The 27,810-nt window shown below is 56.5% G+C and overlaps 3 protein-coding genes across 8 annotated transcripts; all 3 read right to left on the bottom strand.

Moving 5' to 3' along the window:
• Nucleotides 1-964: 964 nt before the first annotated feature.
• Nucleotides 965-8,904, bottom strand: pi4kb (phosphatidylinositol 4-kinase, catalytic, beta). Of its 3 annotated transcripts, XM_086153983.1 has the most exons (13): nucleotides 8,788-8,883; nucleotides 7,320-8,021; nucleotides 6,593-6,934; nucleotides 5,447-5,488; nucleotides 4,479-4,706; nucleotides 4,181-4,408; nucleotides 4,011-4,117; nucleotides 2,747-2,851; nucleotides 2,549-2,672; nucleotides 2,213-2,478; nucleotides 1,915-2,047; nucleotides 1,689-1,809; nucleotides 965-1,558 (listed from the first exon to the last, which is right to left on the bottom strand). In XM_086153983.1, the coding sequence occupies exons 2-13, from the start codon at nucleotides 7,908-7,910 to the stop codon at nucleotides 1,377-1,379; spliced, it is 2,469 nt and encodes an 822-aa protein (XP_086010109.1). In that variant the 5' UTR covers nucleotides 7,911-8,021; nucleotides 8,788-8,883; the 3' UTR covers nucleotides 965-1,376. The 3 variants fall into 3 exon arrangements, with proteins under 3 accessions (XP_086010109.1, XP_086010110.1, XP_086010107.1); XM_086153984.1 differs by lacking the exon at nucleotides 5,447-5,488 and having other exon boundaries at nucleotides 8,788-8,904; XM_086153981.1 differs by lacking the exon at nucleotides 5,447-5,488 and having other exon boundaries at nucleotides 4,011-4,408.
• A 278-nt stretch (nucleotides 8,905-9,182) lies between these two features.
• selenbp1 (selenium binding protein 1) lies at nucleotides 9,183-14,020 on the bottom strand. Its single transcript, XM_086153986.1, has 12 exons — nucleotides 13,934-14,020; nucleotides 12,890-12,943; nucleotides 12,424-12,536; nucleotides 12,171-12,356; nucleotides 11,718-11,838; nucleotides 11,465-11,647; nucleotides 10,970-11,151; nucleotides 10,801-10,879; nucleotides 10,327-10,448; nucleotides 10,158-10,250; nucleotides 9,960-10,078; nucleotides 9,183-9,787 (listed from the first exon to the last, which is right to left on the bottom strand). Exons 1-12 carry the CDS (start codon nucleotides 13,935-13,937, stop codon nucleotides 9,625-9,627), a joined length of 1,419 nt encoding a protein of 472 aa, XP_086010112.1. The 5' UTR covers nucleotides 13,938-14,020; the 3' UTR covers nucleotides 9,183-9,624.
• A 476-nt stretch (nucleotides 14,021-14,496) lies between these two features.
• pogzb (pogo transposable element derived with ZNF domain b) lies at nucleotides 14,497-27,073 on the bottom strand. 4 transcript variants are annotated; one of them, XM_086153979.1, is made up of 20 exons: nucleotides 26,876-27,073; nucleotides 26,056-26,803; nucleotides 23,945-24,098; nucleotides 23,765-23,836; nucleotides 23,197-23,402; nucleotides 23,032-23,122; nucleotides 22,824-22,955; nucleotides 22,628-22,744; nucleotides 22,341-22,548; nucleotides 22,106-22,251; nucleotides 21,928-22,028; nucleotides 21,713-21,859; nucleotides 21,369-21,503; nucleotides 21,103-21,299; nucleotides 20,883-21,032; nucleotides 20,278-20,337; nucleotides 20,063-20,175; nucleotides 17,150-18,775; nucleotides 17,025-17,061; nucleotides 14,497-16,942 (listed from the first exon to the last, which is right to left on the bottom strand). In XM_086153979.1, the coding sequence occupies exons 3-20, from the start codon at nucleotides 24,054-24,056 to the stop codon at nucleotides 14,902-14,904; spliced, it is 5,691 nt and encodes a 1,896-aa protein (XP_086010105.1). In that variant the 5' UTR covers nucleotides 24,057-24,098; nucleotides 26,056-26,803; nucleotides 26,876-27,073; the 3' UTR covers nucleotides 14,497-14,901. The 4 variants fall into 4 exon arrangements, with proteins under 4 accessions (XP_086010105.1, XP_086010104.1, XP_086010103.1 ...); XM_086153978.1 differs by having other exon boundaries at nucleotides 23,945-24,103; nucleotides 26,056-27,073; XM_086153977.1 differs by having other exon boundaries at nucleotides 26,056-27,073.
• Nucleotides 27,074-27,810: the final 737 nt, after the last annotated feature.

Here is a 27,810-nt window from a genome sequence, read left to right as displayed (position 1 = left end):
TGCCTGTGGAATTCTGGGAGCTCCGTCCTCTGCTGCCTCCTGTTGGTAAGACCAGGACCTTCTCGCTCCTCGCTCTGCATCCCGGGAGCAGATGTTGTTCTGACTTTTGACCCCCGTGAGGCCCAACGGGAGGACAGGAGGCGGACGAAGCTTTGAAGGACACATCGATCCTCTTAGAGGAGTAGACACTCCTGGCTACATGGCCTTCACATTCCGCGGGAGAACCAAATGTCCCAACGGAATCTGAACCGGAAGACCTCTGGAAACTCGGCTCAGGGTCTCCAAGATGGTCCCGTGCTCCTCAGACGGACCAACTGCTCGGCCAGTCAGAGGAGACACTGTGAGGAGGGCAAACTCCATGAAGGTCGACCTCCTTCTTTTTTGTCCTTCGGTGCTCTTCTGCCCTTCAATCGGGCCAACATGTAATGACCTCCAAGACCTTTGACTTGCATTTCATAACACATCCTGCATTGGACTTCTGGATATTCTGCGGCCTGCTGCGTTCCGTCAGGTCCTTCTCCCAAGGAGGTGCAGGATCTTTGGGTCTCTCGTGACTCGGAGCAGCACCAGGTTCTCTGGCCACCTTCTGCTGTCAGGTAGGTCAGGTCTCATGGTCAGGTTGGAGGAGACACCTGGAGGTGCCGGTCACATGACATCCAGACACCATATTGTGATGGATGCCAGAGTACAGGGGCGCTTCCCATCAATTTACCTCTAAAGAGTAGGAGGACTTGCACCTAAACCCAAGAGACCTGGTCTGCAGAGGGGTCCATCATCCCATCCATGTTTGTTTGGGTTTGAGAAGCAAGCTAAAAGCTGCAGGCTCTGAAGATTCAACAATACATTGTGGTCAACACATGAACACACACCAATTCAGACATCACTGGATGTTACTCTGAGAGTCCGTTACACTGTGAGCACTGGTCCCATCCCCGATATAGGTGATCAATAAAAGTGACATGCAGATCTTTGATTATTTTACTTCAAAAGGAAGGAACATCAGACATGGACTTTTTAATCCAAGTAAGAGACACACACACACACACACACGCACACACACACACACACACGCACGCACACACACGCACACACACACGCACACACACACGCACACACACACAGCAGGAGACACTGATGTGGTTTAATAGGAGACAAAGGAGATTCACAGGTTTTAAGATGAAGATCTAGTCTGGTCCTCTCCGTCCTCAGTCTTTACTCAGTTCAAAGTAAAACCAATCCACGCTCCGACTGGCTCAGAGTCTGTCCGAGGAAGGGAGGGGTAGGGACGAGGGGCGTGGGGTCAAAGGTCGCATGATGCCTTTGGTCAAGTACGGAGGCCGTCCTGGAGCCCGGGGCCAGGGGTCGGGGATCAGAGGTCACATGATGCCATTGGTCAGGTACTGGAAGCCGTCGTAGAGCTTGGTGGTGAGTGAGCGCATGGACCCGTCCACCAGCTGGTCCACTAGAAGCTGCAGCTGCTCCTCCGTCAGGGACATGTGGAAGCGCTCCTTCAGGCCCCGCATGGTGCTGGAACCGTGGAAACAGGGCAGCTGCGAGCCTGGAGGCCACAGGGCACAGCCTCAGTGTGTGTTTGCGTGTGTGTGTGTGTGTGTGTGTGTGTGTGTGTGTGTGTGTGTGTGTGCGTGCACATGTGTGTGTGTGTGTGTGTGTGTGTGTGCCCCACAGACCTTGCTGCATGATCTCCACTATCTGCACCACTCTATCCATGTGCTTCCTGGCAGCGATGAGACCCTGAAGCATCAACATCTTGTAGTAATTGAACATGTCGCCATCTGGCCCGCCCATCACCTGTGAACACATGCACACACACACACACACACACATATACACACACAGACACACACGTGAGCTGGGGAGCGGGGGCTCTGCTGAGAAGGTCCGTTCTCCACTCACGTCCACAAACTCGGCGGTGAGCTTGAAGGCAGAGGTCTCGAAGCCCAGGTTCCTCGGGGAGCTGGAGAGGATGAAGCCGAAGTCGATGTGGATGATGTGGCCCTCGGCATCAAGCAGGATGTTCCCGTTGTGTCTGAGGGAGAAGGCCACCGATCGTCAGGCAACCAGGGGAATGCCTACTAGTTCGCAAGTGACTAATTACAAGACAGCTAGTCTGAAAATCCAGAGGAAGGTCAACCGTCGGCCACGATGCCTGACCTAAGTTGCTGGCCCTCTGCTCCCAGCACGAGGTCCTCACCTGTCCTTGACCTGCAGCAGGTAGCAGATGAGGCTGTAACCGGCACAGCTCTGGACGAAGTTCCTCTGTGCGGACAGGAAGGCCTCGGTGGTCGGAGCTCCGTGCTCCTGCAGCAGGTAGTCCAGGAGGGAAAGCTGGCTGTGCTTCTTCACCTGGTGGAGCGACACGGCGTTCACCACCGGCTCGATCATCCCGCTGTCCGAGGACAGCACCAGGATCTTGTAGGGCTTGATCCACAGGGGGACGCGCTCCACCTCCCAGATGGACTGGAGAACAGAAGGGTTTGGGGTCAGCGGGGTCAGTGGGGCCAGCGGCCATGATGTCAGCGCGCCTTACCTTCAGCTGCTGCAGCACCTGGAAGGCCAGCAGCTCCTGCCGGAGGTCGTCACCGCACTTGACGATGACGGACAAGAGCCGCCAGGTGGGCAGGTGTCCGTACGGGGAGCCCTCCCGGATCCGCCTGAGAAGACATCACCGCAAACGTCACCGCACCGTAAACCCCGGGGCAGACCTCCTCTAGGTGACGTCACGTACCGGACCTTCTCCTCCCAGGGCTCCTTCAGGGCCACGGCCGACGGGTCCTCAGGGTCCCGTTTAAAGGTGGTGGGGGTCTGGGCCAGCTGCTCCGACAGGCGGCGCCTGCACACAGGAGACATGTTCTCACGTGGCCTCTGGACAAAAGCTCTGAGATACTCCTCTGCTTAGGGTCTGATCCAATGTTCCCTCCAATTTTTCATATGTCTGGGCATACATACAGACAACCTCCCTGAGCATTCTGAGGACCACTGTGAGCAGCATTAGATGTGCATGCTGTGTCCACACACCAGTATCCCACCTGAGATCATAGCAAGTTTCCTGGCTTATTCAAATAATCAAATTACAACAGCAATTTCCATTAGTTTACTTTTAATACATCTCATTTGGCCAATTGACAGAATCGATGCATTCATTTTGGTGGCAACTAAAATGTTGTCAATGAGAACTTTAACTTGCTCAGGGTCATATTTTTTTTTTGTGTGTGACAACTCGTTCTTTTTCTCCCCGTTGTTTGCGCTCTCCCGCAATAATTTACCAATCCCTTTTTCCATCTTGAGTCGTCGTATAATTCCAACAGCATTCATATGACATTTCTGCTGAATGTATCGCTTGAGGTAGTCCAGCTTCCATTTAGTACATATTTTTCCATCAGAAAACTCGGTCAATACTTTAGCTTCGCTGCATGTTTTTCAGAGCAGACCTTTCTCACTGGAAAAAGAATAAATCTCACCCAGTTACACCGCTTGTTCTCCCAACAGCCATTCCAACTTCAAAGAACCGCATTTCTTTTTTTCTTTAGTTTAATGAGTGGACGAATCACATTCACTGCCCACTCGTTTCGCTATGATAAGGGTTAGCATGTTCGCATTAGCGTCACTTAACTCCACCAGTTATTATTGTAATATAGCGTGCATGGGCAGAGCACGTACGTAACTACTGTCAATGCGGTGATTGGCTGCGTAGCGTAATTGCATCGTATCGTATGACTGGGTGGACACCTGTTACTCACTGAGTTAAATGTTATATATCTAATTCATTTGCAGTGCGCTCACTGCACTGGATAGGTTTTCTTGTGTACTGAGAGTGTGCAAGCAGTGCACAATTGCGCAGTTGTGCAGCCTAGAGGGAACATTGGTCTCATCGCAGGTCCAATTAGGACATGGTGGACCTTCTGCTTTGGAGAGAAGGTCTTCCTTTTGAGCAGTGAGTGAGTGGGGGTTAAAAAGACAAGGTAGCAGTACTGCTGGGGATCATCACACACCTGATGTCTCCAGCGGCGATGAAGACTGGCTCCTTGCTCTCCAGGCTGGTGATGCTGTCCACAGAGAACTGGCTGATGTTGTCACAGGATGCGTGGACTTCAGGCAGCTGCGGGAGAGGCAAGTTAGAGAGCTTCCAGCCAGAAAGGGCGCGCCTTAAGCCACCACCTACCTCCACCTGCAGCTCCCCAATGTCGTCCACGGACCAGGCCTCATCGTCGTTGTCATAGTTGGGGACGGTGGAGAAGCTTCCGGCCCGCTGCTCTGCCGTCATGCCGCAGTCCGGCAGGTTCTCCACGGACCTGGTGCTCCTGATCCGGTTCTCAGGGATCCGCGTGGGCACGCAGGACGTCTCGAAGTTCTCGCACTCTAGGACCTCCACATAGATGAGGTAGGGCGCCTGCGGGACAGGAGGTAAGAGGGTGAGAGGCCGGTGGCCAAGCCCTGAACCGCAGGGTATGGGCTCCTACCTTGTCTTTGGAGTTGAGAACCACAGCCTGCGTGTGCGGCACTCGCACCACGTGGTGGTCAAAGGCGGCGGTAGGAAGCCACACCCTGGCCGGAAGCTTGTGGTTCAGCAGCGACAGCTCTGAGATCAGACGCTGGGTCTTCTGCTCCTTGGTGGGCAGTGTGGCCAGACGCTTCCCGATGCCCAGCAGGGACTTGATGAACTCTCGCTGAGGAGCCAGGCGCACCGGCTGCAGGGACAGGGAGCAGCAGCGACACCGTGGGGTCAGCGCACGCCGTGCAGGAGACGCCGCCAAGGCACAGTGTAACGAGCAACGGGTAGCCACAGCCAATCAGTGAGGAAGATCAGCAGACCAATCAACAGTCACAGTATAACGGTCGTCCGCTAGCAGACCTAGTGACGCTGCGACCCCAATGGTCACAGCATTTATCGGTGGGTCTTCAAACTGAAGGTCAGATTGAGAAGTAGCACAGGAAAGGAGGACTAATCGACAACACAACGCAGAAAGGTCGCCAGCAGCTCTGAAACCCCAAAGAAGAGGAGGAGGAGAAGGAAGAGAAGGTGGGCCTGAGCTGGAGAGCCACAGCATCACTTGATTTCTGGACTGGGTCTCATCCTGAACCTTTGTGTCAGCCGGTCTCAGGTCCCAAGAGACTTGGTAGAAGAGAAGGAGGACGGAAAAGAAGACGAAGAGGGGCAGAAGGAGGACATCACATATGAGAAGGTGAGTTGACCCTGAAGATCACAGTGAGCTCTGATTGGTTGGTCAGACAGAGAAGAATGACCTGCCAGCTGGGGGGCGGGTCCCTGGACTAGGACCTGCTCTTTCAGGTCAGAGCAGGTCAGTAGGAACACCTGCCCCCTTTCTGGGGAAAAGGAGGTCCCACTGATCTTGAATCAGGTCCCAGCATACTACAGTTCCCACAATGCACCCTGGAGGAGGAGGCTGGAAAAGGGAGCCAGACTTACAGAACCAGATTCAAAGTCCAAACTGCAGCTGGAGCAGCTATCCTGGGGGTCAGAGGTCAGAGGTCAGGATCTCTCTGATCATCTGCGAACTCCTGACAGGACCATTGGAAGTGTCCGTGTGTGCTTGTGTGTGTGTGTGTGTGTGTGTGTGTGTGTGTAAGGGACGAGATCATGTCAAGAGCTATGAGCGAAACTGATGCACAAAAAGGCTGTCATCAGTAAAAGTCCAGAGTAGATGTTCTTCTCAGCCCCACCAGGACTGAAAGGCAGACATACACCTGCTGAGGGAAACATTCATTGGTTCCACCAATGTTTGGGGCCAGCAGTGGAGACACCAGCGGGCCGTGCTGAGGCTGAACCTGGTCTATCTTTACCTGCCTGAGGCTGTGGCTGCTTCTCCCTCAACTGCCGTCGACGGCGCCCCCTGACCTCCTGTGTGTCACACGTGATACAGACGGGGATTTAGTTCTGCTCGGGCTGGGCCGGGTCTCCTGCGATGGGGCCATTCCACCTACCTGCTGCTCAGCTGATCTACCTCCTCTTCCTTTGCGACCCACCTTTGGTCACCTGTTATACTGACCCTCAACCCATGTTCAGACTGCTCATCCTGAGGACAGAGGCACGGTTAGCAAGCGGGCTAACACTAGCATCTAGCATCACTCTTCTCTGAGGTTAACTCTGGCTAAGATGGCTGCCCGCCTCCAACCAGCGGTTCACCGCAGGGGCCAGGGTTCCCTGACAGAACGCTGGAGCCATGTTCTCCGCTACGGTCATTATCCATCCTGAATCCTGAGTGGTATGCGGTGGAGGAGACCCCGGGGCCTCTAGTCTCCTCTGCCATGGTTTTCAGAGAAAAAACACTGAGTGAAGTCCTCTGCGTGGCAAACTGGTGTTTCCTTCAACCTGGACCGGACCCTGAAAGGTGGCATCTGCGGGAACTTCAGTGACGTTGCATAGGGAGCTGTGAAAAACCTCCGGGAGTGCATGGTTTCAGCAGCAAACTGAAGCTGCTCTGGGTGAAGGCTTCCATCTGTACAATGCTGCACCATTGGACTGAAACGTTTCCACGCAGCACCGGCTGTGTGTGTGTGTGTGTGTGTGTGTGTGTGTGTGTCTGTCTGTCTGTGGTGGGGGGATGGTAGTCACCTCGTCACTCTCCACCTTGGGGTTGCTCGCCGTCCTCTTGAGGTTGCTGCTGAGGGAGATGCTGACCGTAGCATCTGATTTGGACCGTTGGTGTGTGCGTTTGGAGGGCGACAAACCGTGCTCGCCACCAGGAGGTGCTGCGGCCGGACAGAAGGCCGACAGGGTCACAGGGTCCCTGCGAGCACGGGGCCCCGTTGGTTTAAGCTCGTCTGACAAAATGAGTTTCCTCAGTTTAGTGCCACGGGAGTGCCGCTGTGTGGAGATGTGCATGTCTGAGGAATAAGCACCCAGCAGCCAGGCACACTGCAGGCTGAATGAGATGCTCTGTCTGCAGCGGTGCACCTGAAGGCAACACAGAGGAGACGCGTTACACTGAAGGCAACACGGAGGAGACACGTTACACTGAAGGCAACACAGAGGAGATGCGTTACACTGAGGGCAACACGGGGGAGACACGTTACACTGAAGGCAACATAGAAAATACAGGTTACACCTAAAGGCAACATAGCGAATACAGGATACACCTGAAAGCAATGCAGAGGGGACATGTAACACCTGAAGGCAACACAGAGGAGACACGTGACACCTGAAAGCAATGCAAAGGGGCCATGTAACACTTGAGGGCAACTAAGGACACTGCAAATGACCATGGCACCTCATCAAAAAAGTGTTTTGCTATGTAGAGGTAGAAATCAGGTGTGTGTTTTATGACGGACACAGGACTTACTACATAGGGCTTGATGGCATCACCAACATCCTCGTCCATGTGGATGTACATGTTGAGCAGCTGAGGCAGGTAGAAGTCCACATCGTCATGGGGGAAGCTGAAGAGACGGTTGCCGATATAGGCCTGGACACCGGGCTCCTTCGAGTTGTGTAGGTAGGAAATCGCCATGGAAACATCAAACAGCTTGGACTCAAACAAGCGGAGCAGCCACGACTGTTTGGAAGGATTGTGCCTCTGCCGGCGCCGAGCACTCTTCACGGAGCCGGGGGCCCCCCCATCGGAGTCCTCCTCCCGGGTATCGGCCGCCCTGTGGTCGGGGGGTTCGGGCCCCTTGCCGTTCTGAGAGTCGCAACCCTCCTGATGCAGTTTGACTTTCTGCAGCACCTCCTGACAAGCTAACTGGGCCACCTCGGCATTGATGACCAGACTGAGCTCCGCCACACCCTCGCTGATGACCCCCAGCGGGGGAGTGACAGCCTGGGGGGGGCCAGAGGACGAAGAGGGGGTCGAGGGGAGGGACAGGGAGGGGGACGAGCAGGGGCTGTCGTTGTCAGAGGGCGCAGGGGACAGCTCCATATCCTTGTGCTCCATCACGGCAGCAAGGATGTCCCACTCCTCTCCTCTGAGGCTGACGAAAGGTCAGAGGTCACCGCAGCCATCCATTCTCTCAAGTTCTTTGTGGGTGCAGAATTTCCAGAAACCCTGCGAGGAGAGCAGATAATCCACTCAAATGACAGCTTGGTGGGGAGATACACTGAAGCAACAGTTTACTGAGTCTGACATCACATGATCAATGAGTATGACAGACACACACTCACAAAACCCGAGTGTTTGCTTTGCCCGTTCTGTGAGTCAGTGTGTGTGTGTGAGAGGGAATCTGAACCGTCATCTCCCCATGACAAGGTTGTCATGTGACCCAGAGACCTCATTCTCCATGGACACCCACACATTCACTCCAACTCCCGAAGATTACTCCGGAGGGCTGATTAGCTTGACGCCATGCTAACTCACTGTCTCCCGGCTGTTATTATTACACGGTGTTTGGTTTTGTCGCAGTCACATGTAAGCTGGTAAAACCTCTAACCGTGAGGACAAGCAGGGTTTAATCGTTAAAACGTTAACTCAAGTGAAATAGCCGACGCCAGAAGCGCTAAATAAGTCGTAGAAGTCCAGCCCAGCTGGCTGCTAACTGTGCCCCTTAGCAAGCTAGCCCCGGGTTAGCGTCGCCATGTAAAGAGTCCATTTAAAGAGCAGGGTTAGCCTGAAACGAGCTAGCCCGGCCGGACCGGCGTCGGCAGACGACAGAAGCTAGCCCTCTGACCGTTAGCTTTAGCATTAGCCGGCACACTGCGGGCCAACTGTTGCTCACCGCCGCGCAGTTCCCGTGAAAGCTAAGCTAACGACTCCGGGCCCGTAGGCCGCGGGGCTCGGGGACGGATCCGCAGGCCTACGTGGGGTTCGGTCCTACCTGCCCAGTTCTCGGTTCCGACTGAAGGTTCAAGTCCAGTTAGTTTCCATTGATGCTCTTTGATCCGCATCTCAATTACATCTGCGCAGCCAGCAGGGGGCACCGTCCGCTGATCACGCTTCCGGTGCGCCGGGGACACGGTGACCACAGCGCCCTCTACCGACGGGATTGTGTATTGCACCAAACCGCCGCTCCGGCTCCGCTCTCTTTTCAGAGACTTCCTGTTCGACTGTTCAAACATTTGGCTTCAATAGTTCGCATTAAGGATCAAAAGTATTTATTGACAAGGATTCAAGTCTAATTCTGTAGGTTAAATTCTGTTTTCTGTCTGAGAGTGACATGCTGTGAAAGCTGTATGTTACATAGTCAAGGTTCTCAGACAAACACAGCCATACTCCCATGTGACGGCATGTTTATTGACCAAGTGGAGAGCAGAGCTGCAAGCCTTCCAAAGTCAGCAAGTCCTTTACCAAGCATGGCTGAACTGAACATCAGGCCGAGGAGAGGGTCCAGGGATGGGGCCCCTCTGCTCGACCCAGAGGTTCACAAGGAGAGGGGATGGAGTCCAAGCACTGCCATCCGGATTCATCTTCGTTAACTAAACACACACAAACACAGATTCTGCTGGCACGTGAATATAAAGATCTACTACGGCTTCGCTATGGTGAGCCCTGAAGAAGGAGCCTTGAGGAGAAAACAATTAACATATTCCTATGCCGGAGGGTTCCTATGAGAAAGCGACCCGACAGAAGAATCAACCAATTACAATGAAGTTTATGGATCAGGTGACCCGATCTGAACATTCAGGTCAAAGCAGGTAAGTCCTCGTTTCTAGGGTTACAGCCAGATGTCGGACGTGCAGTCTCCGCCGGGGTATCTCAGCTCGTGGGCCAAAGCAGGACCATCGGGCTCCTTCCCAAAGTCCACCAGGAAGTTCTCGTTGATGGACAGACCGCCATGGACAGTGTCCACCTGGATCTGCATCATCACTGAGCCGTCCCTGCAGACAGAGGGACGGTTAGAGTCCACCCGTAACCATGGCGATGGGGGGGGGGGGTTAAGCAGCCTCCACCTCACTGTCTGGCAAGTACTACCAGTAGTACTAGTACCCGATGTTATATTGGTCACACTAGTAGTACTACTACTATACTGGTAGCACTTGTGGTACTGACTTGACCATGTCCGGGTAGAACTGCTTGTCCCAGCCGCTGTAGAGGGACGTGGTCACATACAGCCTCTGGCCGTCCAAACTCAGTTGTAACATCTGAGGACTTCCTGGGATGCGCTTCCCCTGTGAGGGAGACGTAGAGGTGAGACACATGGACGGGTGGGACGGACGGACAGAGAGGTGAGAAGGATCGCTCCTCTACCTGAATGACACATGCTTTGGGTTGGGGCTGATTCTCTGGGTCCTGTAGGACTCTGACTGGCCCGTCGCTGACCAGACTTCCTCCCAGGAACACCTGAAAGGGGCAGGCGGGTGAGGCTGCCACATCTCCAGGAGACATCTCCAGGAGACATGCCCAGGTGTGGTCATACCTGGCCCACCAGTTGTGGGTTCCTCCTGTCAGAGATGTCATACTGCCTAACGTCTCCATGCAGCCAGTTACTGAAGTAGAGGAAGCGGTCGTCCATGGAGATCAGGATGTCCGTGATCAAACCTGCAGAGATATTGGAGCTGATGACAGGAACCGAAACACCCACATCTCCTGCTGGAAACGTAATGTCTCCATGAGGTGCTTTGCACACCCCTGCTGGCCTAAGCTGGCTTCTCAGGCCGGCTGGAGGTTCCCTCTCATTGTCCTGCCAAACCTTCCTCAGGCATTGCTGAAAGGTTCAGTGAGAAACTGGTTGGTCCAGGGACCTCACGATGCCTGAGACTTCCAGAGCTAAAGAAGGCTTCGAGAATGTTTCACGTAGATTCCTAAAGGTCTTGAGAACCATGAAACACTGGTACCAGCATCGACAAGCCAATCTGTACCCGCGCTGGACACCAGGGGCCAACAGACTCACCAGGCATTTCTGGCATCATCCATCCCTCAACCTTCTTCCTCGGGACACTGATGACCTTCTCTGCTGCCCAGGTTCCTTCCTGACGATGGAGAAAGGACAGATGACTCAGTCCAAACCGCCTGACCAGCTGAGGTCTTCCTGGAAGCGGAGCGAGTGCTACAGGACTGACCGATGTCTTGTAGAACCGGAACACGGATCCCCCCAGAGCACATCCCACGTAGCCTTCAGAAGCACTGGGGTCGTGCAGGAACCGGACCTCCAGGGGAATGGCACCCTCTTCACCCAGATCCAGAGTCTGCAGCTTCTTGTGGGTGGTCCAGTCCCAGACGTGGACGCACTTGCCGTACTGACCTGGGTCAGAAACAAGGAGCCAGGGTTTCTCCAGGTTTTTGGAGTTACAAAGGCCCTGCTGGAGACCAGAGACGTTCTAGGACCTCAGACGTGTTTCAAGGACATCCTAAGCGTGTTCTAACTGAAATAGAACGTGTGACTACGAGTCTGATGGCTGTAGGTGGAGCCAGGAGGTCCTCCTTAGTGTTTGCAGGTTCTGGATCTAGTTGCCTGCAAAACGTAACCCAGAAATGTTGGGTTCCTGCTTTGAACCAGAGGAACCTATTCTCTGCGTCCCTGGTAGAGGAAGGGTGTCCCAACCATGCCCACTAACCCTCCGCCACGTGGGCCGGGTTGAAGCCGTCCACCAGAGCCTTGGGAGCTCCCCACTCAGTGCTGATCATCACATTGTGACGGGGCTGGTACCAGAAGTCGTAGCCAAAAGGGGCCGCCTCCCCCGGATGCTCCCAGTTCCCGATCACATCGAAGGTCTCGCCATCCAGCAGGACGAAACCTCCTGAGAACAATCGGCAGAGGTGAAGACCCCGCCCCCGGGGTGCCGCGGTTCTACGCTCGGTGAGTCCGACCTTTGCCGTTCCCGGCCGGGTCCCCCATACAGCTGATCATGACCTGGCCGCTCCCCAGGCAGTGGGTGGTGTGAGGGTTGGCCAGGCCACACTTCCAAAACAGGTCCACGGGCTCCACCATCTGAGAAGAGACAGCCGGCAAACACAGTCCAAACACAGCTGTCAGAGGACGTCCTCCTCCAGCCCACGTCCCCGTTCAAAGAGCACTACAGCAGCAGGATCTGGAGGATCTGAAGTCCTCACCCTCTGACCAACGCAGACCTGCTGAGAGCCACACAGACAGAGAACCTGACGGCCAGATGGCGTGTCCACCAAAGCCCGGGATTCCTAGCTGAGGCTCCTGCCCGGCTCTCTGCAGGCTCTCATCATAGTTGTCCGGAGCTGAGGGTCCTCGCCTAGGTAGCCCCACCCTCTCCCCGCCGCCGGTCTTTCATCGGCGGAGGACTCAGTCACCTTGTGGATCCGTGGTTGGCGAGGCGCCGTCCCGACGTCGATGATGTAGATCCTTGACGAGATGAGCGCCGGCAGGATCAGGCGGTTGCGCTTCTTGGAGGTGTCGAGGAAGCAGCTGCTGCAGGCGTTCCAGCCGGAGTGGTGCAGCTCGTCACGCAGGTTGGGCACGGGCAGCCGGTGGATGACCTGTGGGCGGAGGTCAAAGGGCAAAGCCGTGGCAGGACAAGAGAGCGGAGAGGGCGGTGACTCGGACCTGGCAGTAGGTGGGTGACTCGGGGTCCACGTCCACCGTAGCCAGGTAGTCCGACTTGAGCGTGGCCGTGTTCTGGTAGATGCACGGCAGGTAAACGATCTTCTCGCGAGGACCTTGGACAGTGAATGGTGACCAGATATGTTAGCGACACTTCGAAAAGGTTGTATTATCATATATCATCATCGGCGTCAAAATGACATTCAATTATTTGATCGCCAGTCATTATTGATTGACAGCCAAAGGGTTTGTACTGTGAGTTCCACTGTGTGGTGAAACATGGCCAGCAGATGGAGCTCCGACACACGCAGCTTCAAGTCACCGCGAGGTCATCCGACGTCTGATCGGCTCCCAGTTTGATGGTATTCGCTGGCGTGTCGGCCAAGTAGCGGGCTTCCTGTTTGGCAACGTCACCTGCTGAGTTCGCCTACTAACTTGTGAACCTGCGACCGGCCCACCTCGCACTCACCCTTCATGGCGTCCAGTGGGGTGCGGTATCCGGGTCCACATCCTGAACAGCTGGCTGAGGAACAGGTCAAAGGTCACAGTCAGCATCAGAGGCTCACACAGCCCCGTCACACCAACTGACAGGTCACATTTACAGTTCAGAAGATTGACAGGTCATGTTTTCATGTCGGACTGGCAGGTCATGTATGAAGACCAAAGGAGGTGTTGTGTACAAACATCCGGAAAGGTGGATATGACAAGAAAGGAGGCTTTACAACCCGTAGTTAATGTTTGTGAGACGGAAGCTCAAAGGCCACGGCTGGAGCCTGGGGGGTCACACACATTTGCGTGTGTTTTTTTGTGTGTGTGTGAGTGTGAGAGAGAGAGGGAAAAGTAATTAGAAGAAAAACTCAAATTGATCAATTAGCAATATGAAGCACCTTCACACTTTGATTCACATTCCTGTGATGCAACGTCCTGTTATGTAACACAACCCCTCTGACACACACACACACACACGCATGAACACATGCACACACATACAGGCACGTCCCCCTGCAAGCGTACACAGGAAGACCCCCCCCAATCCTGCGTGCACACACACACACACACAGGCTCAATGGACTATCCACATACACACTGCCCCCTCCCCTCACCAGCCCACATTCACACACACAAAAAGCCCCCCCCCTCCCACACACACACAAACACACTCTATCCCCCCACATTACTTAAAGCAGCCGCCTTGTAAAGATTGATAAGCACCTGTTGTGGTATTCGACTTCAGGACTGCTGCTGTGACCGCGGGCTTCTCCACCGAGGTTACCTGCTGATTTAACCAGCAGACGTTTGAATACCTCCCTGTAGGATCTGCAAGGCTCGGGAGCCAAGACCAGCAGCGCCCCCTCCTCAGACTCTTACTTGGAGCATTTTCACCATTCATGAGGAGCTTCTGAACCAGCGGGGCGGGTTGTCAGACACACATACCCACCGCCTTCATCCAACCACCCACCACTTTCAATAATCAATAATCAGAGATCACTGTCACTCTGGGAGGACGACTCACCCATGTCTGCTCCTGCTCCTGGTCCTGGTCAGGTCCCTCAGGTCTGCCCTGGACGAAGCACTGAGCGGTCCACTGAAAGGAAGCCAATCAGAGGGAAGGGGCCGAGCCTAGAACGGGCTGGTTTTAACCCTTGAGGTTCCAGCAGCTCAGCCAACCCCCCCCAACCTGGCGGGTCAGAGCAGAACTCTAGATGGTGGTGTGGTGCAGGTCCGGGTCATGTGACTGCACCTTCACGTGCGTTGTTGCAGCCTCTAGAAACATTTGAAGGAGGAGAATCTGACCCCGAATAACCTTTTCATGACAACACCACCTGCCAGGTTAATCATGAAGACAAGCTCCACCTCCTAGGTTCGTCCTAAAAACACCAGCGTTCAGTTTGGTCTGTCTTTTCAGGTCAAACCTTCTCATGGAGAAGAGCGGGGAACACCTGAAGGCATCAGCCCGGTCACACACACACACACACACACACACACACACACACACACACGTCGAGGGTCATGAGCTGAGGTCACAGCTGAGACACAAATCAGGCGTTGGACTGACAAGAACGAAGTGAGGCAGAAACGGTTCTGGTCTTTTATTTTGGGGGATCATCTCAAAGTTCTACATCCTTCCTGTGGGCGGAGACAGGAGGTCCCATCTACTGTCTGTAGACCTCCCTGGTCGGACGGGAGCAAGGAGGACTGAGGAGGCGGAGCCCCTTCATCAGGCTCAGTCCTCTTCGTTCTCTGCCACACCCGGACAGGAGAAGGGTTGTCCTCCCGAGGTGGAGCTGCAGTCCGACGCCGGAGAACGTGTCAGAGGGTTTCTGAGGTTCTCCCTGCCGCCCTGTCCATTTTTCTCGGATCAGTTCAGATGGCGGGTTCCGAAAGAACCGAGTCCGACGGCCCGGAGGAGGAGAGCCTGCCCGCCTGCCTGCCAGGAGGCGCTAAAGGACCGGTTCCACCTCCTGCACCACCATCTGCTGGTCAAGCGGGTCTGGACTGGAACCCCGGTTCTGAGCCCCCCCTCATGGCCGGCCTGAAGGCGGACAGGTTCTCCTCAACCTCTGGTCCTTCAGGCCTGCTCTTCACCGTCATCTTCCACTCGTCGCCCAGCTCTTCTCCGATCACAATCCGAGTCTCCCTCCTCTCCTTGCTGACCTCGTGGTCTTCCTCGGTCTCCTTGCCCCGCTCCTCATCGCTGTCCTCCTCCACCTTCTTCTGACTGCTCTCCTCTTTCTCCCTGTCCTCCAGAAGCTTCATCTCGTTCTCCTCTACCTCCGTCGCGACCTCAACTTCCAGGAGCTCCTTGACTTTGACCTGCCCTAATGCCATATCTTCTCCCTCCTCTGCATCAGACTCCTCTTTCATCATCTCCTCTTCCTCTCCGCTTTTCCTCCCTGCATTGTTGATCTCCATCTCGTTGTCTTCTGCATCCTGCTCCTCCCCGTCCTCCCTTTCTGCCATTTCTTCTTCCTCCTCCGAGGCCTTGTCTTCCTCCATCTCCAGCAGGTCAAAGGGATCTTCTTGCAAACACCGCGACCCCAATAGAGTCTCTTTCAGGGTCTTCAGGAGGTCCAGCTGGACCTTTTCAAGGTTCTGACTTTGCACCTCCGTTTCCTTTTGTCCCTCCCCCTCACCCTCTTTCTCCTCAGGTTGATCGTCCCCCTTCTCCGGCGCATCCCTAGCATGGGGTAGAAGCCCAGTCAGAAGGAAGGACTTCCTCCATACCTGAGGGAGGTTCTTCAGGTGGCTCATGGCCTCCACCACCCACTCCACCAGCAGCTTGGCGATGTTGGCTTGAAGCCGGTGAGGAGACGTCTCCTCCAGTTCCTCGGGCATTTTGGAGACGAAAGCGGACCAGCGGGAGAGCAGAAAGCGCTGAAGTACAGGCTTCACACAAACCTCCAGGGGCTGGAGGTGGAAGGAGCAGCCTCCGGGGATGACGGCGGGGAGAGTGCTACAGCCGCCGACGGCGCCGAGGAAGGGATCTCCGAGGTGTTCCCGGTGCTGGTCCAGGACCAGCAGCGACTTGACAGGGGGACCGGGACCGGCCGCGAAGGGGAGCCAGACCCTCCTGGTCCAGAGGTCCAGGGATTCCTCCACTGTCAGGCTCTGGTGGCCGGCCTCCAGCAGCACGCAGTCTGGCAGCGGCGTCTCTGGCAGCGTCCTGCAGGTGAGCACCAGGGCCGGCAGCATGGTGCCGTCAGCCAGCGCTGCCAGGTACACCGTCAGCAGCGGCAGCGAGCCGGTGAGTTCCAAGGCTTCGGCGCGCCTGGACCTGTCGGGAACCAGCCTCCAGTCCACGAAGAGGCACAGCTCGTCCATGGCTGCGACAGCGCCTCCCGGAAGCCCGTGGGTCCGGACCACTTTCCGAGTGAAGGCCCTGAAGGTCCTGATCCTGTCTCCCAGAGACGGCGGCAGGCCGCTAGCCAGCACGGGTTCTCTGCCGACGGCCGGCGGGCCCAGCCCGTGGCGCAGCATGAAGCCCACCGCCCAGTCGTAGGAGATACGGAAGGAATCGCCGAATCCGCCCTTCTTCTTCACCGCGGAGGCTTTGTGGAAGAGGCTGCTCTCAGTGATGGGAAGCTGCTGCTCGCGCATGGCCAGCACCCATGCCACCATGCGCTCCCAGCCGTCGCCCTGCGGGTTCTGCTCCTGCTCCAGATGTTTGCTGGCCTCCTTCAGCCAGGAACGGATCGTCTGCCCGTCAGTGGCGAAGATCCGGGACGCTCGGCGGAGTCCTTCGCAGAGAGCGTGGAGGGCGATCCTCAGCTGACGTGCCGTCAGGAGGTCCTCGCGCTCCCTCGGGGCACAGATGTCGGGCGGTGGGCGGCCGGTCGCCGCGGACGACGGCGGAGAAGCGGGTTGCCGAGGGTCCTTGTCGACAACTTCGGCCTCTTCCTCAGGCTCCTCGTCCAGCTCGTCCTCATCCTCAAATCTGTCATCGTCAGAGAAGTCCAGGTCCTCGACGGGCGCCATCGACGCATCCATCTGGTCACTGACCTCCTCCACCACCACTTCGCCGCTGGGGGGGGGGGGGGAGGGAAGGGGAGGTTAGCGTCACAGTTACAGACGGATGTTTTGGTCAACCCAACCTGGGTTCTCACCTGAGACGGTTCTTCACAAACCCAATTTTGGTGGAGCCTGTGGAGGAGAGGGGGAGAGGGTTCAAAGCAGTAAGTTGCTTTCAGAGCACCAGGCCCTCGGACCTTCTCAGCCGGCCCGCACCCACCTCTGTTGGCGGCCGTCAGGCCGTGGTACTCCCAGAAGCAGCAGGGTTGGTTGCAGAGGTTGGCCTTGCAGATGATGCAGCCGTACACGCTTTCATGCCGGACGTTCTTCAGGTTGCAGTTCTTGCATCTCTTTGAGATGGAGCTGATCTTGGCCATCCTGTGGCGCTGTTTCAGTGGCTCCTCCTGGGCCAGGGGCCTGGACCCGGAGCAGACCGCCTCCGGGGTGTCGCAGTGCCTCTCACACCTGGCCAGCTGGTTTCCCAGACGCTTGCGGAAGTTGACCTGGGTGAAGAGTCCATCCTGCACCCAGGGAGGCGGATTCTCCCGCCGGCTCTCGCGTAGCACGATGAAGGCGTTGACGATGCTCAGGTTGACGAGGAACCAGAAGAGGCGCCTCCAGAGGCGGTCCTGGAGGATCCCTCCCAGCGGGTTGCAGGCCAGCAGCTGTTTGCAGATGTCCACGCCTCGCATGTTCTCCTGCAGGAGACGGAAGGCCATCGGTCGGTCGATGGGATCCAGCCCGCCCGCCTTGGTCTGGGACCTCCTCCACACCGTGTCCGTCTCGCCCGGCTCGGCATTAGTGGACAGACAGCCCATCTCCTTGGAGTCCCTCCAGCGGGTGGCCATCAGGGGGCCCAGCTTCCTCTGCAGGAAGTGTCCCGGCCGCTCCAGCTGCCCTTCCTCCCACAGCGCTCTGGGCAAAATGTGGCTGGGAGGAGGGAAGGAGCTGGAGGCGTAGATGCCCCGGTCCAGGAGCTTCTGCACAAGAGGGACGGACGTCAGTGAGCTGGTCAGGTAGACCTGGTGGCGCTTGTCCTCCAGACCTTTCAGAAGTTGCGGCACCACGGTGAAGCCCGCCTCCTGGTCGGCCTCCCCGCCGACCTGGATGAAGAAGCGGTGGCAGAAGCCCGACTTGGAGTCGCAGAGCAGCCACACCTGGGGGGTCTGGGGGCTCCCGGCGAGGTCCAGGCTGGGCAGCAGCGCCCGGTCGATGGTCAGGCTGCAGTTGGGCCGGTACGCATCCCACATGGCTTCGCTCAGGAGCTCCAGCATCGGCCTGAAGATGTGCAGCGGGTCGGCGGGGTCGGCGGTACCGCGGCACTCGTCGGCGATGAAGCTGCCCATGCGGATGTTGTCTGCGATCTGCCTAAAGCGCTGGTAGGTCATGGCGCGGCAGAAGGTATAGCTGTTGTCATAGTGATTCCAGGACCAGTAGTGCGACGGGTCGGCCAGGCTCTGGGTGCCCATCAGGACGCACAGGCCGATGAAGGCCCGGACCTCGTGCGTGGTGACGGGGACCCAGCCAGGGGAGCCACGGCCCAGGTAGCGGCGGATCTTGGTGTGGGCGTTGGTCTCACTGGCGATCAGTTCCAGCAGGGCGGCGGGGAACAGTAGGTGGAAGTAGTCGATGGCGTCGCAGGTCCTGGACAGGATGTGCTGCGGCCCGCTGCTCAGCTGGAAGGGAAGGACGGAGGACTCTTCAACTCCGCTGTCCGACGGCGGCTTCCAGCAGTCCGCTTTCAGCCATGACACCTCGGCCCAGTCCTTCTCCTGGAACGGGTCCTGCTCCTCAGGGGACCTTCCAAACCCGGCCTGCCACAGCTGGATGTCGGGTTCGTTGTGCACTGGAAAGGAGAAGGGAGACAGTTTCACAACATCTACCTTTAAGCGCAGAAGATTTTTTTGTTCTGAGTCTGCAAGGTTTCTGGGTCGCGGTAAAACCAGGATTCTGTTTTTTTGGTGGAGATAAGAGACCTCATGAGTGTCCTTAAAAAATCTGACTGATGAAGTTCAACTCGGCTTCCAGGGAAGGAGGTGGGGTTTAAACCTGAACAGCTGCCTAACCTCTCTCCATCTTGTTCTTTCACATGTTCTTCCTCTGGCCTGTTGTTCTCTCGCCTTCCTCAAAGTGCAAGGAGAGGGTTAAAAATTAACCTAAACCAAAGAGGAAGGGTGTTATCGTGGAGGCTCCCGGCATTCCCCAGCGGGAGCTTTGGAACCTTCGGGTCCATTTAATTTGCCGCTATTTGGTTAAAGAGGCAGGTCAATACCCTTCTCTGGTCCTTCAGAGGCTCCAATAACATAGACACCAGTGACCCTCTGCCTGCCAGATCTTGACATCACTGAGGGCTTTGGAAGGAGTCCCATCTCCCAAGCAAACACAGGATTGGCCAGCCAGACGTGGAGGTCTTAAGGAGGTCTCCAGTCTCCAGCTGGAATACTTCAGCGTAAACATTCCTCAAGTGTGTCGGATCTGAAACTTCCAAACAAAGACAGACGATCCTTGGCGGGTGACGCCCCCTCTGTTCAGCTGGTAGCGGTACAGCTCCGGATCAGAATGGAGCGCCTCTCTTTCCCTGATACAGCTGTTGGTCAGCAGAGCCCCCTGGAGAAGACCCAGGGGCGGTGGACCACCAAAGTGAGTGCCTGGTGAGCAGAGCCCCAAAGGACAAAATGGCCCCTTTCCCCTTCAGAAGGGGGGCAAGGAATACCAAGGGTGGCCAAGGGGGACCAAGGCGAGGCAAGGGGGACAAGGGGGTTTGGCGCAGCGTGAGCTGGGTGGTGGCCTGACCCCGCTACTGCAGGTGCTGGTTCTAGTAACGTGGAGAGCAACTCCCTGGTTGGGAAGGAACCTGAGCTGGTTTCAAGGCTGACAAATTCTGGATAGATCTAGTCTGGCTCTCCTTAACACACAGCTTGGGCTACGGAACAGGCCTCCTCCAGGGGTTGTTGGACTCTTCTCCTCTCTGGAGCTGTCCCCAGTGAGAGGCAGTGAGAGGCCCAGACACAACATGGATGCTCCACTCAGAGAGAACCCTGGGGGAATCGAACCAGGAATCTTCTTGCGAGTGTGGAAGCGATGACCACTGCAAACTATTTCCTCTTTCAAACTTCTTCTGTGGCTGTCTTACCCCTGCTGCAGCAGATGGCACTGCGGTGCTCCGGGTGGGTCAGCAGGTGACGGGCCATGTGATCGCCAGATGCAGGCTTGAAGTCACACTGGGAGCAGGTCACCAGGAGGGGGCTGTCGGAGGAAACACAGGTGAGTTCCCTGAGCCACGCAGGAGTGGCTTCTGCGCTCAGCTCCAATATGGAGGTTCAAAGAAGGAGAACAACTGGCTCTCACCAGGGGGGTGGCCTCCTGTGCAGGGGCAGAGCTTGGTCTTTGGAACGAGGAACGTGGTGGCTGGAATGGAGACCAGATCATTCCACGGGTTTGAAGCAATCACATCTACGAAAGCCTCCATCAACCTCCACCTATTCCAATACTACTGGTATTACTGGGTCTACTGATACTCTTAACACTTAATAATACTTCAAACATGAGTACACAATACTGCACGCCTTACTGGCCTACTCCTGGTACTACTGCCCTACTCCTGGTACGGCTGCAGCGGGAGTACATGATACTGCAGGCCTTACCGGCTTACTCCTAGTACTACTGAGACTACTGCAGTTAGAATACACGATACTTCAGGTCTTCCTAGCCTACTCCTGGTACTACTGGAGTGGTATACACCATAGTACAGGCCTTACCGGCCTTCTCCTTGTACTACTGCTACTCCTGGTGCGACAGCAATGGGAGTACTCAGTACTGCGGGCCTAACTGGCCCACTCCAAATACAACTGCTTCTACTGGTATTCCTGGTGCTACTGCAGGACCGGTACTGGGGACTGCAGGCCTTGGTCCCGAGGACCCTGTGGTGTGGGGGTGGCGCCGCACAGCCTTACTGGATCATGTGTGCGGCGTAGGCCCGGGAGCAGCAGCTGCTGTATCGGCAGAGCAGGCAGTGCACGTGGGTGGGGTAGTGGGCGGCCAGGTCCGAGGCATCGCTGCCGCACTCCAAGCACAGCAGGGGGCCGCCTGCCGGGGGGGCGCTCCTGGGGGCGGAGCAGAGCGGGGGTCAAACCTGGCCGCCGAACCACGACGGCGCCGTATAAGCTGACGCACCTGTCCACGGTGACCCCGCGGCCGTCGGGTGAGCGGGGGGGTCCGGGCGGTGGGGGGGTCCCACCGGTTGGAGAAGTCTCCGGCTCCGTCTTGATGTGGATCGGCCACACAAGGGGAGCCGGGATCTGCTGCAGCCGGACCCCACTCCCCGCCGACGTCATGGGAGTCTTCAGCTTCCCCAAGGTCCTGATGGTCACCTGCGCAGAGTGGCCGTCAGCACCGCTATGCCGCGGCTTGCCGATAGCGGGTTGCCAGGCAGCACTGACCTTCGACCCCGGTGGCAGGCCCTCCAGCCTGGCGGGCCGGCGGACGCTGCAGTGGCTCTCCAGCTTGTGCTGCGTTTTGTCCTTCTGGAAGATGAACTGGAGGCGGCACCTGCTGCAGTGGAAGGCCTGAGACACCTAGGGTGCACACAGCAAGGTCATGCTGGAGGGCAGGGGTCAAGGCAGAAGTCAGAGGTCACAGCGGAGGTCAGAGGTCATGGCGAAGGTATGTGCGGGAGTGCAATGTTCCCATGGTAACGTGGCATGTGTGGTTTGCATTGATACCGGCCGTGCCTGTACCTACGTGGTACTTACGTGGTGTGTGTGTGTGTTGTTGCCGTGGTTACCTGGTGGCGGAGCACGTGCTGCTGGTAGCTGTTGGGGTTCCTGGTGACCTTCAGGCAGAAGACGCAGAGCAGGAAGCGGGAGTCTCTGTGGAAGCTGGCGAAGTGTTGCAGGACGTCCGAGTAGAAGGACGAGCGATAGGAGCACACCTGCGGAGCATCACAACTGCGTCAGCCGGGTGTTTCCGGCGAGGGTGGAGGTCACGTGTCTGACCCACCTGGCACACATAGGGCATCTCCCCGGGCTTGTGATTGGCCTTCATGTGGTTCAAGAAGGTCGGCTCGTTCTTGAACGCCCACTCGCAAATACGGCACATACCTATGACGAGCGCACGGCGAGGTCAGCTTGTGTGTGTTTTGTGTATCAGCGCTGTGCGTCGGATGTTCGGCGCTCACAGGTGGAGGGGGCGGGGCCATGGACCTGTTCCTGGTGGCTGAGCAGCTGGGCGGGAGACGAGATCTGACGGTAGCAGAACCTGCAGCACTTCTTCTCATTACCGGCGGCGACCAGGGCTGAGTGTTGGAGCATGTGCTGCATCAGCCTGCGCGCACACACACGCAACTTAACCCCCCATACACACACTTACGCACACACACTCCTCACAGCTCAGGTGCGCCCCCCGCCCCCTACCTCAGGTTGTTCTCAGCCGGGTGTGAGCAGGTCCAGCAGGTGTAGGAGCTGGTCCTTATCCCCAGGGGGTGTGGCCTCCTCAAGCTCAGGTCGCCCTCCCAGGTCCCGTAGTAGAACTCCTCCACGCTCATCACCACCTTGGTGGGGTCTGATGTCAGCAGCGGGGCGGAGGTCAGGGCCGAGACGGCGGAGGGGGAGGGGCTGGCGACTGCAAGGGCAGGAGACGGGACACAGTGGGATAACCGTGGTGACGGGGAGGTCTCTAGCGGAGGTTTTGGGCGTCGTACCGCTGGTGAATAGAGGTGGCGCTCTGCTGACCCCGTTGGCTGAGACGGCGTGCTGGAAGGGGGATCCTGGCAGCCTCAGAGCTCTGGCTCCGCCCACATGGGGGAGCTGGAAGTTGACTGGAAAAGAATGCGTCGATCGATCAGTTCATCGTCTGTCAATCGTCTCTCTCCCCAATGACGGGTCCAGAATACTGACCGGATCCCGGCGTGCAAATGGCCAGCGGAGCAGGAAGCTGCATGTACCCAGGGTGGGGGGGCGCGGCCTGGGCCTGGTGCAGGATGGGGGTCACACTGGCCCCGGGTCGGACCAGCTGGCCCAGGGGGGGCGCTGCGGGGATCGCAAAGGGGGAGGGGCATCAGCGGTGCCATGGCGACCAGGGTCACGCAGCGGCGGGAGAACTCACCCTGGATGAGCGCCAGCGACTGGAGGGTCGAGCCCTGCAGGTTCAGCAGCAGGGGGGCCCCGGGCTTCACCACCGCCGGCACCGGAAACCCCTGCGCGCACATACGCACGGCACACGTCACCCCCCGACCTCACGGGTGACCCCCGCGCCCGGAGAGCCGCCTACCTGAGCAGTGAGCAGGAGGGGAGGGGCGGGGCCCGATCCCGGGGTCGCCGGGAGGAGGAAGGTCCCACCGGCGGTCTGCGTCAGGAAGAGGGGTGGTGCCTGGGCTAACAGGGGCGGCGGCGGGCCGGCGGCCGGCGAGGACGCTCCCGGAGGCGGCGGAGGGGGTGGCGGAGGAAGAGGGGGACGGGGCGTCACGGCGGCCGGAGCTGAGGAGGGACAGGGACCCCTGCTGGTCATTACAGGTACTGCATCATAAAGACTGGCAACGGACACAACAAGGCTGGAGATTCAAACAAGTATAACTATCAAATCCGTAACCGTGAGAAAAATAATGACTATAATAACTATAAAATAACTGGAATAACTGCATTAGCATTAATGACAAGAAAAAGAAGAGGAGAACAATAATCACAACAACAAGAGTAATAATAAGAAAAATAAATGAATCATAAAAATACATTTATCAGCTAGGTGTTGTCTGCGAAACAATGGAGGGAGGGAGGCAGTGAGGGGGTGTGCTGTTGCCATGGTGATGGAGATGCTGTAAACATGTTACCAAATACTTTACCTGCTGCAGGTGTCGAAGGAAGGGGGATTCTGGGGGGCTGGGTCTCCAAGGCAGGAGGTGGGGACGGGGGCTCTGAAGACACAGACACACACACACACACACACACACACAGGGACTGTATAACACTTTCTGTGTGTGAGTGAGTGAGTGAGTGAGTGAGTGAGTGAGTGTGTGTTTCACCTGCTTCATAGTTATCATAGAAGTCCATCTCGTCTTCTTCCACGCCGTCATCCACCTGCTGCCAGGGCTCCAGCTCCTCCTCCTCACACTCCATGAACAGCTCTGTATCCATGTTGCTATGGAAACCAGAGGGCTTCAGCTCCAGGGCTCCAGCCTGACCTCACAGAGAAGAAGGACGTTATGATCAGAAATTCTTCGCAGTACTTCTGCTCAATATTCATACATGTGTACTTGAAGTCGGGTCATCCTTTCGGTCTCAACGGAACATCGTGAGGACGTCTTGACGACCTTGGCAGCGCCAAGACAGAACGTTAACCGGGATACTTTTGTCACACTGATTCAATATGGAGCCTCAGGAACGACACCACAATGTCAATACATCGCCCTAAAGTTCAACCATGATGCCGGTGTGAGCCCAATGCAAGTAGTTTTCCGTCTCGTCGCGAGTCTATTCGGACAAAACAGCTGTGCTTTTGCGTCCTACACCTGACCTCCGTTTCTGGAAGTCATTTCACGCTACTCGGACGGCGCTATAACTAAGCTCTGACTCATCTCCGAGAGGTCCGGCACACCAGAGGCTACACGCTCGACCCGACCGGGCGAAGGGCTTGCCTGTGGCGTCAAAATCGTTAAACAAAGGCTGGGAAAGCGCATAGGGCTAAGAGCTAAGCTAAATCTAAGACCGCACCGGTACCCTCTGCCCAACATTCTCCTCGCTCACGTACTGGTGAACAAGATGGATGACATTTCGCTCCTCCTCACAGCAAGAGACCTTTGGACTGAAATGGTATGATTTTCATTGAAACATGGCTACAGCGTTATTGACCTCCACACACAGGCAGATGGATTGGCTTTGGAGGCCTGCGAGACCGGATGCCAAGGTTTGGGAAATTTTGTCAATAAGGCCTGGTATGGACTCTATTACACTTGAGAGGTGCTGCTCAGTTAACCCGAACTTAGACCGATTTATCGGTGGTGGAGGTCGTATCCGCCATCTACATTGCAGCTTACATTCCCCTGGATGCTCATGCCAGCTCGCAATGGACCACCTTCAACAACCGACCGCCTGTGCTTCCTGTTGCAGGTCATTTTAATGACTCAGACCTACAGATAGTTCTCCCCAAAGTCCATCAATCCTGGACCGACCAACACCTCCAGCCTTGTCAAAAACTTTCACCGGTGATACTGAAGTGATGGAGAGCATCTAACAAGCGTCGTGTCCCAGTCTGGGTGGAGATGCTCGTTCAAAGAGCTCCAGGTTCTGCAGCAGCGAGTGAAAACCCCAACGCATCACAGGAACTTCACTTCCAGCCATCGAGGACATCCAGAAGAAACCCTGTCTGCCTGCATGGAGCTCACAGCATTCTGAAAGACTCTTCCTTCCCTGCTCTCAGAATGTTCTCCCTCCAGCAGGGGCTCCAGGAGTCCCTGGAGAAGGACCAGCAGACTGAGGAACAGCTTCATCCACAGAACTCTGTCCTTACTGAACTCTTGCTGACCCCAACGCACTTTCACTTCAGCCCATCCTCCTAAGATGGCCTCAGTCCTGTCCTGAACATGGTTCCAGCCTGAAAATCGTCAGCATGACAGACTATTGTTTTATTGATCATAATGTTCATGTATTTAATATCTCTGCACCTGCTGCTTTCTGCACTTGTGGTTTAAGGATAAACTGCCTTCAACATCAGCACCATCCTCACGTCAGGTCACCCTAACATCGCCGTGACGTCACCACAACGCCACCGCATTACCCGAACGTCACAGTAACATTACAATGACGTCACTCTAAGATCACGTCACCCTCCTATCACCGCATCGTCACACGTACCCCCCCCACCCCCCCGACGTCACCGCACCGCCTCCCGCGGCTGCGCACAGACGTCCTTTGTGTGTCCGCCCGGTACGGGGCGGGCCGGGAGGACGCGGCCGGTGCAGCTCCGTGACGGCGGCGGAAGCCGGTCGGCTGAACCGAGACGCGGATCCGTTGCGGCCCGACGCCCGTCTGTAGTCGCGCTCGCCTGGGCCGTTCGTCCGCCGGCAGCGCCGTGCGATGCTCAGCCAGCGCTCCCGGTTGTGGGTCTGGTGCCGGTCCCGGTCTGAGTCGGTCCTACCTGCGGCCACTGCTGCGGGCGGACGGCAGGGCGCGGACGGTTCGTTCGGCTCCTCCGGCGCGCTTCGGTTCGACAGGAGGCGGGGGCTGGGGGCGGGACTTCCGGAAAGACGCTGCGATGTAGTCACGGATTGGTTAGTGCCTTCTACGTCACTTCCGGGCTGTGGGCGATTGGTCTGTTACGGGACCCAGCGGAGATGCGGGTTTTCACGTCAACAACAGCTACAACTCCACGCTCCGTGGGCGCGCCGCCATGTTGGTTTTGTTGTCCGGAGGTGGCGGGGCTGCTGCCATGACGTCACACGTCGACGTCAAAATCGGGGAAACAAAGAAGGCGTGATTTCATGGAGGCCAAACACAACCGCCGTTACTATGGAAACCCAGGTCCACCACCGCCTGGTTAATTGTAAGATTTATTTAATGATGCGATAAATTAGTTATGTTCTTTAAATTCCAAGTGTGGGATCGATTACAGGGATTCTACTGTCAGACTGGATGGAGAGACGGGTCGGACACCAGGAGATAAATGTCACTCACTCGTTCATTCAATCATTCCTGCTGGTCTGGAATCCGGGACTGGTGGGCGCCATCAACCTCCTGCAAGAGTTTGGACTGTGGTGCGAATGGGATGGAACCCAGTGCAGACACATGGAGACTCCAACGCTGTGGGAATCAAACCAGGGACCTTCGAGCTGAGAGGAGGTGCTAACCACTGCTAGCCGGGGTGCACCGCCTCACCACTGGGCACCCTGGGAATAAATGAATGACCTGAAGGGCAGGAAATGTCACCCAACCTCCAGACTCGGCATAGAAGCCCAGACCTGCCTGCTGCTGCCAGGAGGCAGAAGGTCCCACCGAGCTGGTGTAGCAGAAGAACCGGCCCTCAGCAATAGTGTCTTCAGCCACACAGGAGACAAGAACCCTGGAGAAACCGTGCGGGTCCAGGCACATCTGACTTCACCAGATCGAATGGAGGAGATGGCGCAATGCCATTGGCTGGTTCATAGGTGACAAGCAACACCTTCAGGTCTGTTCTCAGCTGAGCAGGAGGCTCACACCGGGGTCCTGCTCCGCTGCTTTCTCTCGTTAGGACACCTGGACATACTATAATCTAGGCACAATGTCACCAATGAAGATCTCCTTTTGTGACAAGGAAGGTCTGATCTCAGCTGGACTAGCTGTACTCTGTTCCTAAGCTGGACTCTGGTGACCTCTGTATTATGGAGGTCCAAAGAAGGCGTCTAAGGTTCCTCACTCTGTCACTGCAACCTGTCATCCAATGACAGAGTGAGGTCATGGTCCATGTGACTCAGCCCACAGGTCTGATGATCATCACTTCCACCTAAAGGACTTCAGGAGCCGGAGCTTTGGTGAGCAGGTCTTCACAGCATTAAGACAGCAGGGCGTCTGTGGTGAGAGGCCAGAGAGCTAAACATCATCTGCACGGCACCAGGACTCCATCTCTCAGGAGCGCAGAACCTGGTCCAGGGGAAGAGCAGCAGACCCAGAACAGAACCCTGTGGAACCCCCCACTGCTCCCAACAAGGGGTTCCTTGCAGAACTCTGAGATCTTACATGCAGGAACAAACTGAACTCTTGTGGACCTGACCTGACCTTCTCCCGGTCTGTCCGACAATACATGTGTGTGTTCCTGTTTTTTCTTGAGTAAAGGACTAACTAACGTCTTCGTGATGTCATTGTTTTGAACAAGGTGGAGTCATGGAACAGCCTACTGTGGTTCACCTGCTTCTGCAGC

The sequence above is a fragment of the Fistularia commersonii genome, chromosome 10, assembly GCF_037954325.1.
Source record: "Fistularia commersonii isolate RoL2024-O1a breed Wild chromosome 10, RoL_Fcom_v1.0, whole genome shotgun sequence".
Taxonomy (NCBI): domain Eukaryota; kingdom Metazoa; phylum Chordata; class Actinopteri; order Syngnathiformes; family Fistulariidae; genus Fistularia; species Fistularia commersonii.
This window is presented reverse-complemented; position numbering and strand designations above follow the sequence as displayed.

What these genes read in the sequence shown, in the direction of transcription:
- pi4kb (XM_086153981.1), bottom strand. Translation starts at nt 7,910, where the DNA reads ATGGAGCACAAGGATATGGAGCTGTCCCCTGCGCCCTCTGACAACGAC. An exon ending in CCAAGGTGGAGAGTGACGAG is followed by an intron (nt 4,707 to 6,592) that starts GTGACTACCATC and finishes CTGTCCCTGCAG; the next exon opens with CCGGTGCGCCTGGCTCCTCA. An exon ending in TTCTCAACTCCAAAGACAAG is followed by an intron (nt 4,409 to 4,478) that starts GTAGGAGCCCAT and finishes CCTGTCCCGCAG; the next exon opens with GCGCCCTACCTCATCTATGT.
- selenbp1 (XM_086153986.1), bottom strand. An exon ending in CCCACTGGACGCCATGAAGG is followed by an intron (nt 12,537 to 12,889) that starts GTGAGTGCGAGG and finishes TCACTGTCCAAG; the next exon opens with GTCCTCGCGAGAAGATCGTT. An exon ending in TCCGGTTCTACAAGACATCG is followed by an intron (nt 10,880 to 10,969) that starts GTCAGTCCTGTA and finishes CTCCATCGTCAG; the next exon opens with GAAGGAACCTGGGCAGCAGA.
- pogzb (XM_086153978.1), bottom strand. Translation starts at nt 24,056, where the DNA reads ATGGATACAGAGCTGTTCATGGAGTGTGAGGAGGAGGAGCTGGAGCCC. An exon ending in CCCTCCTGCTCACTGCTCAG is followed by an intron (nt 23,123 to 23,196) that starts GTAGGCGGCTCT and finishes ATGTGCGCGCAG; the next exon opens with GGGTTTCCGGTGCCGGCGGT. An exon ending in AGCACGTGCTCCGCCACCAG is followed by an intron (nt 21,504 to 21,712) that starts GTAACCACGGCA and finishes TGTGCACCCTAG; the next exon opens with GTGTCTCAGGCCTTCCACTG.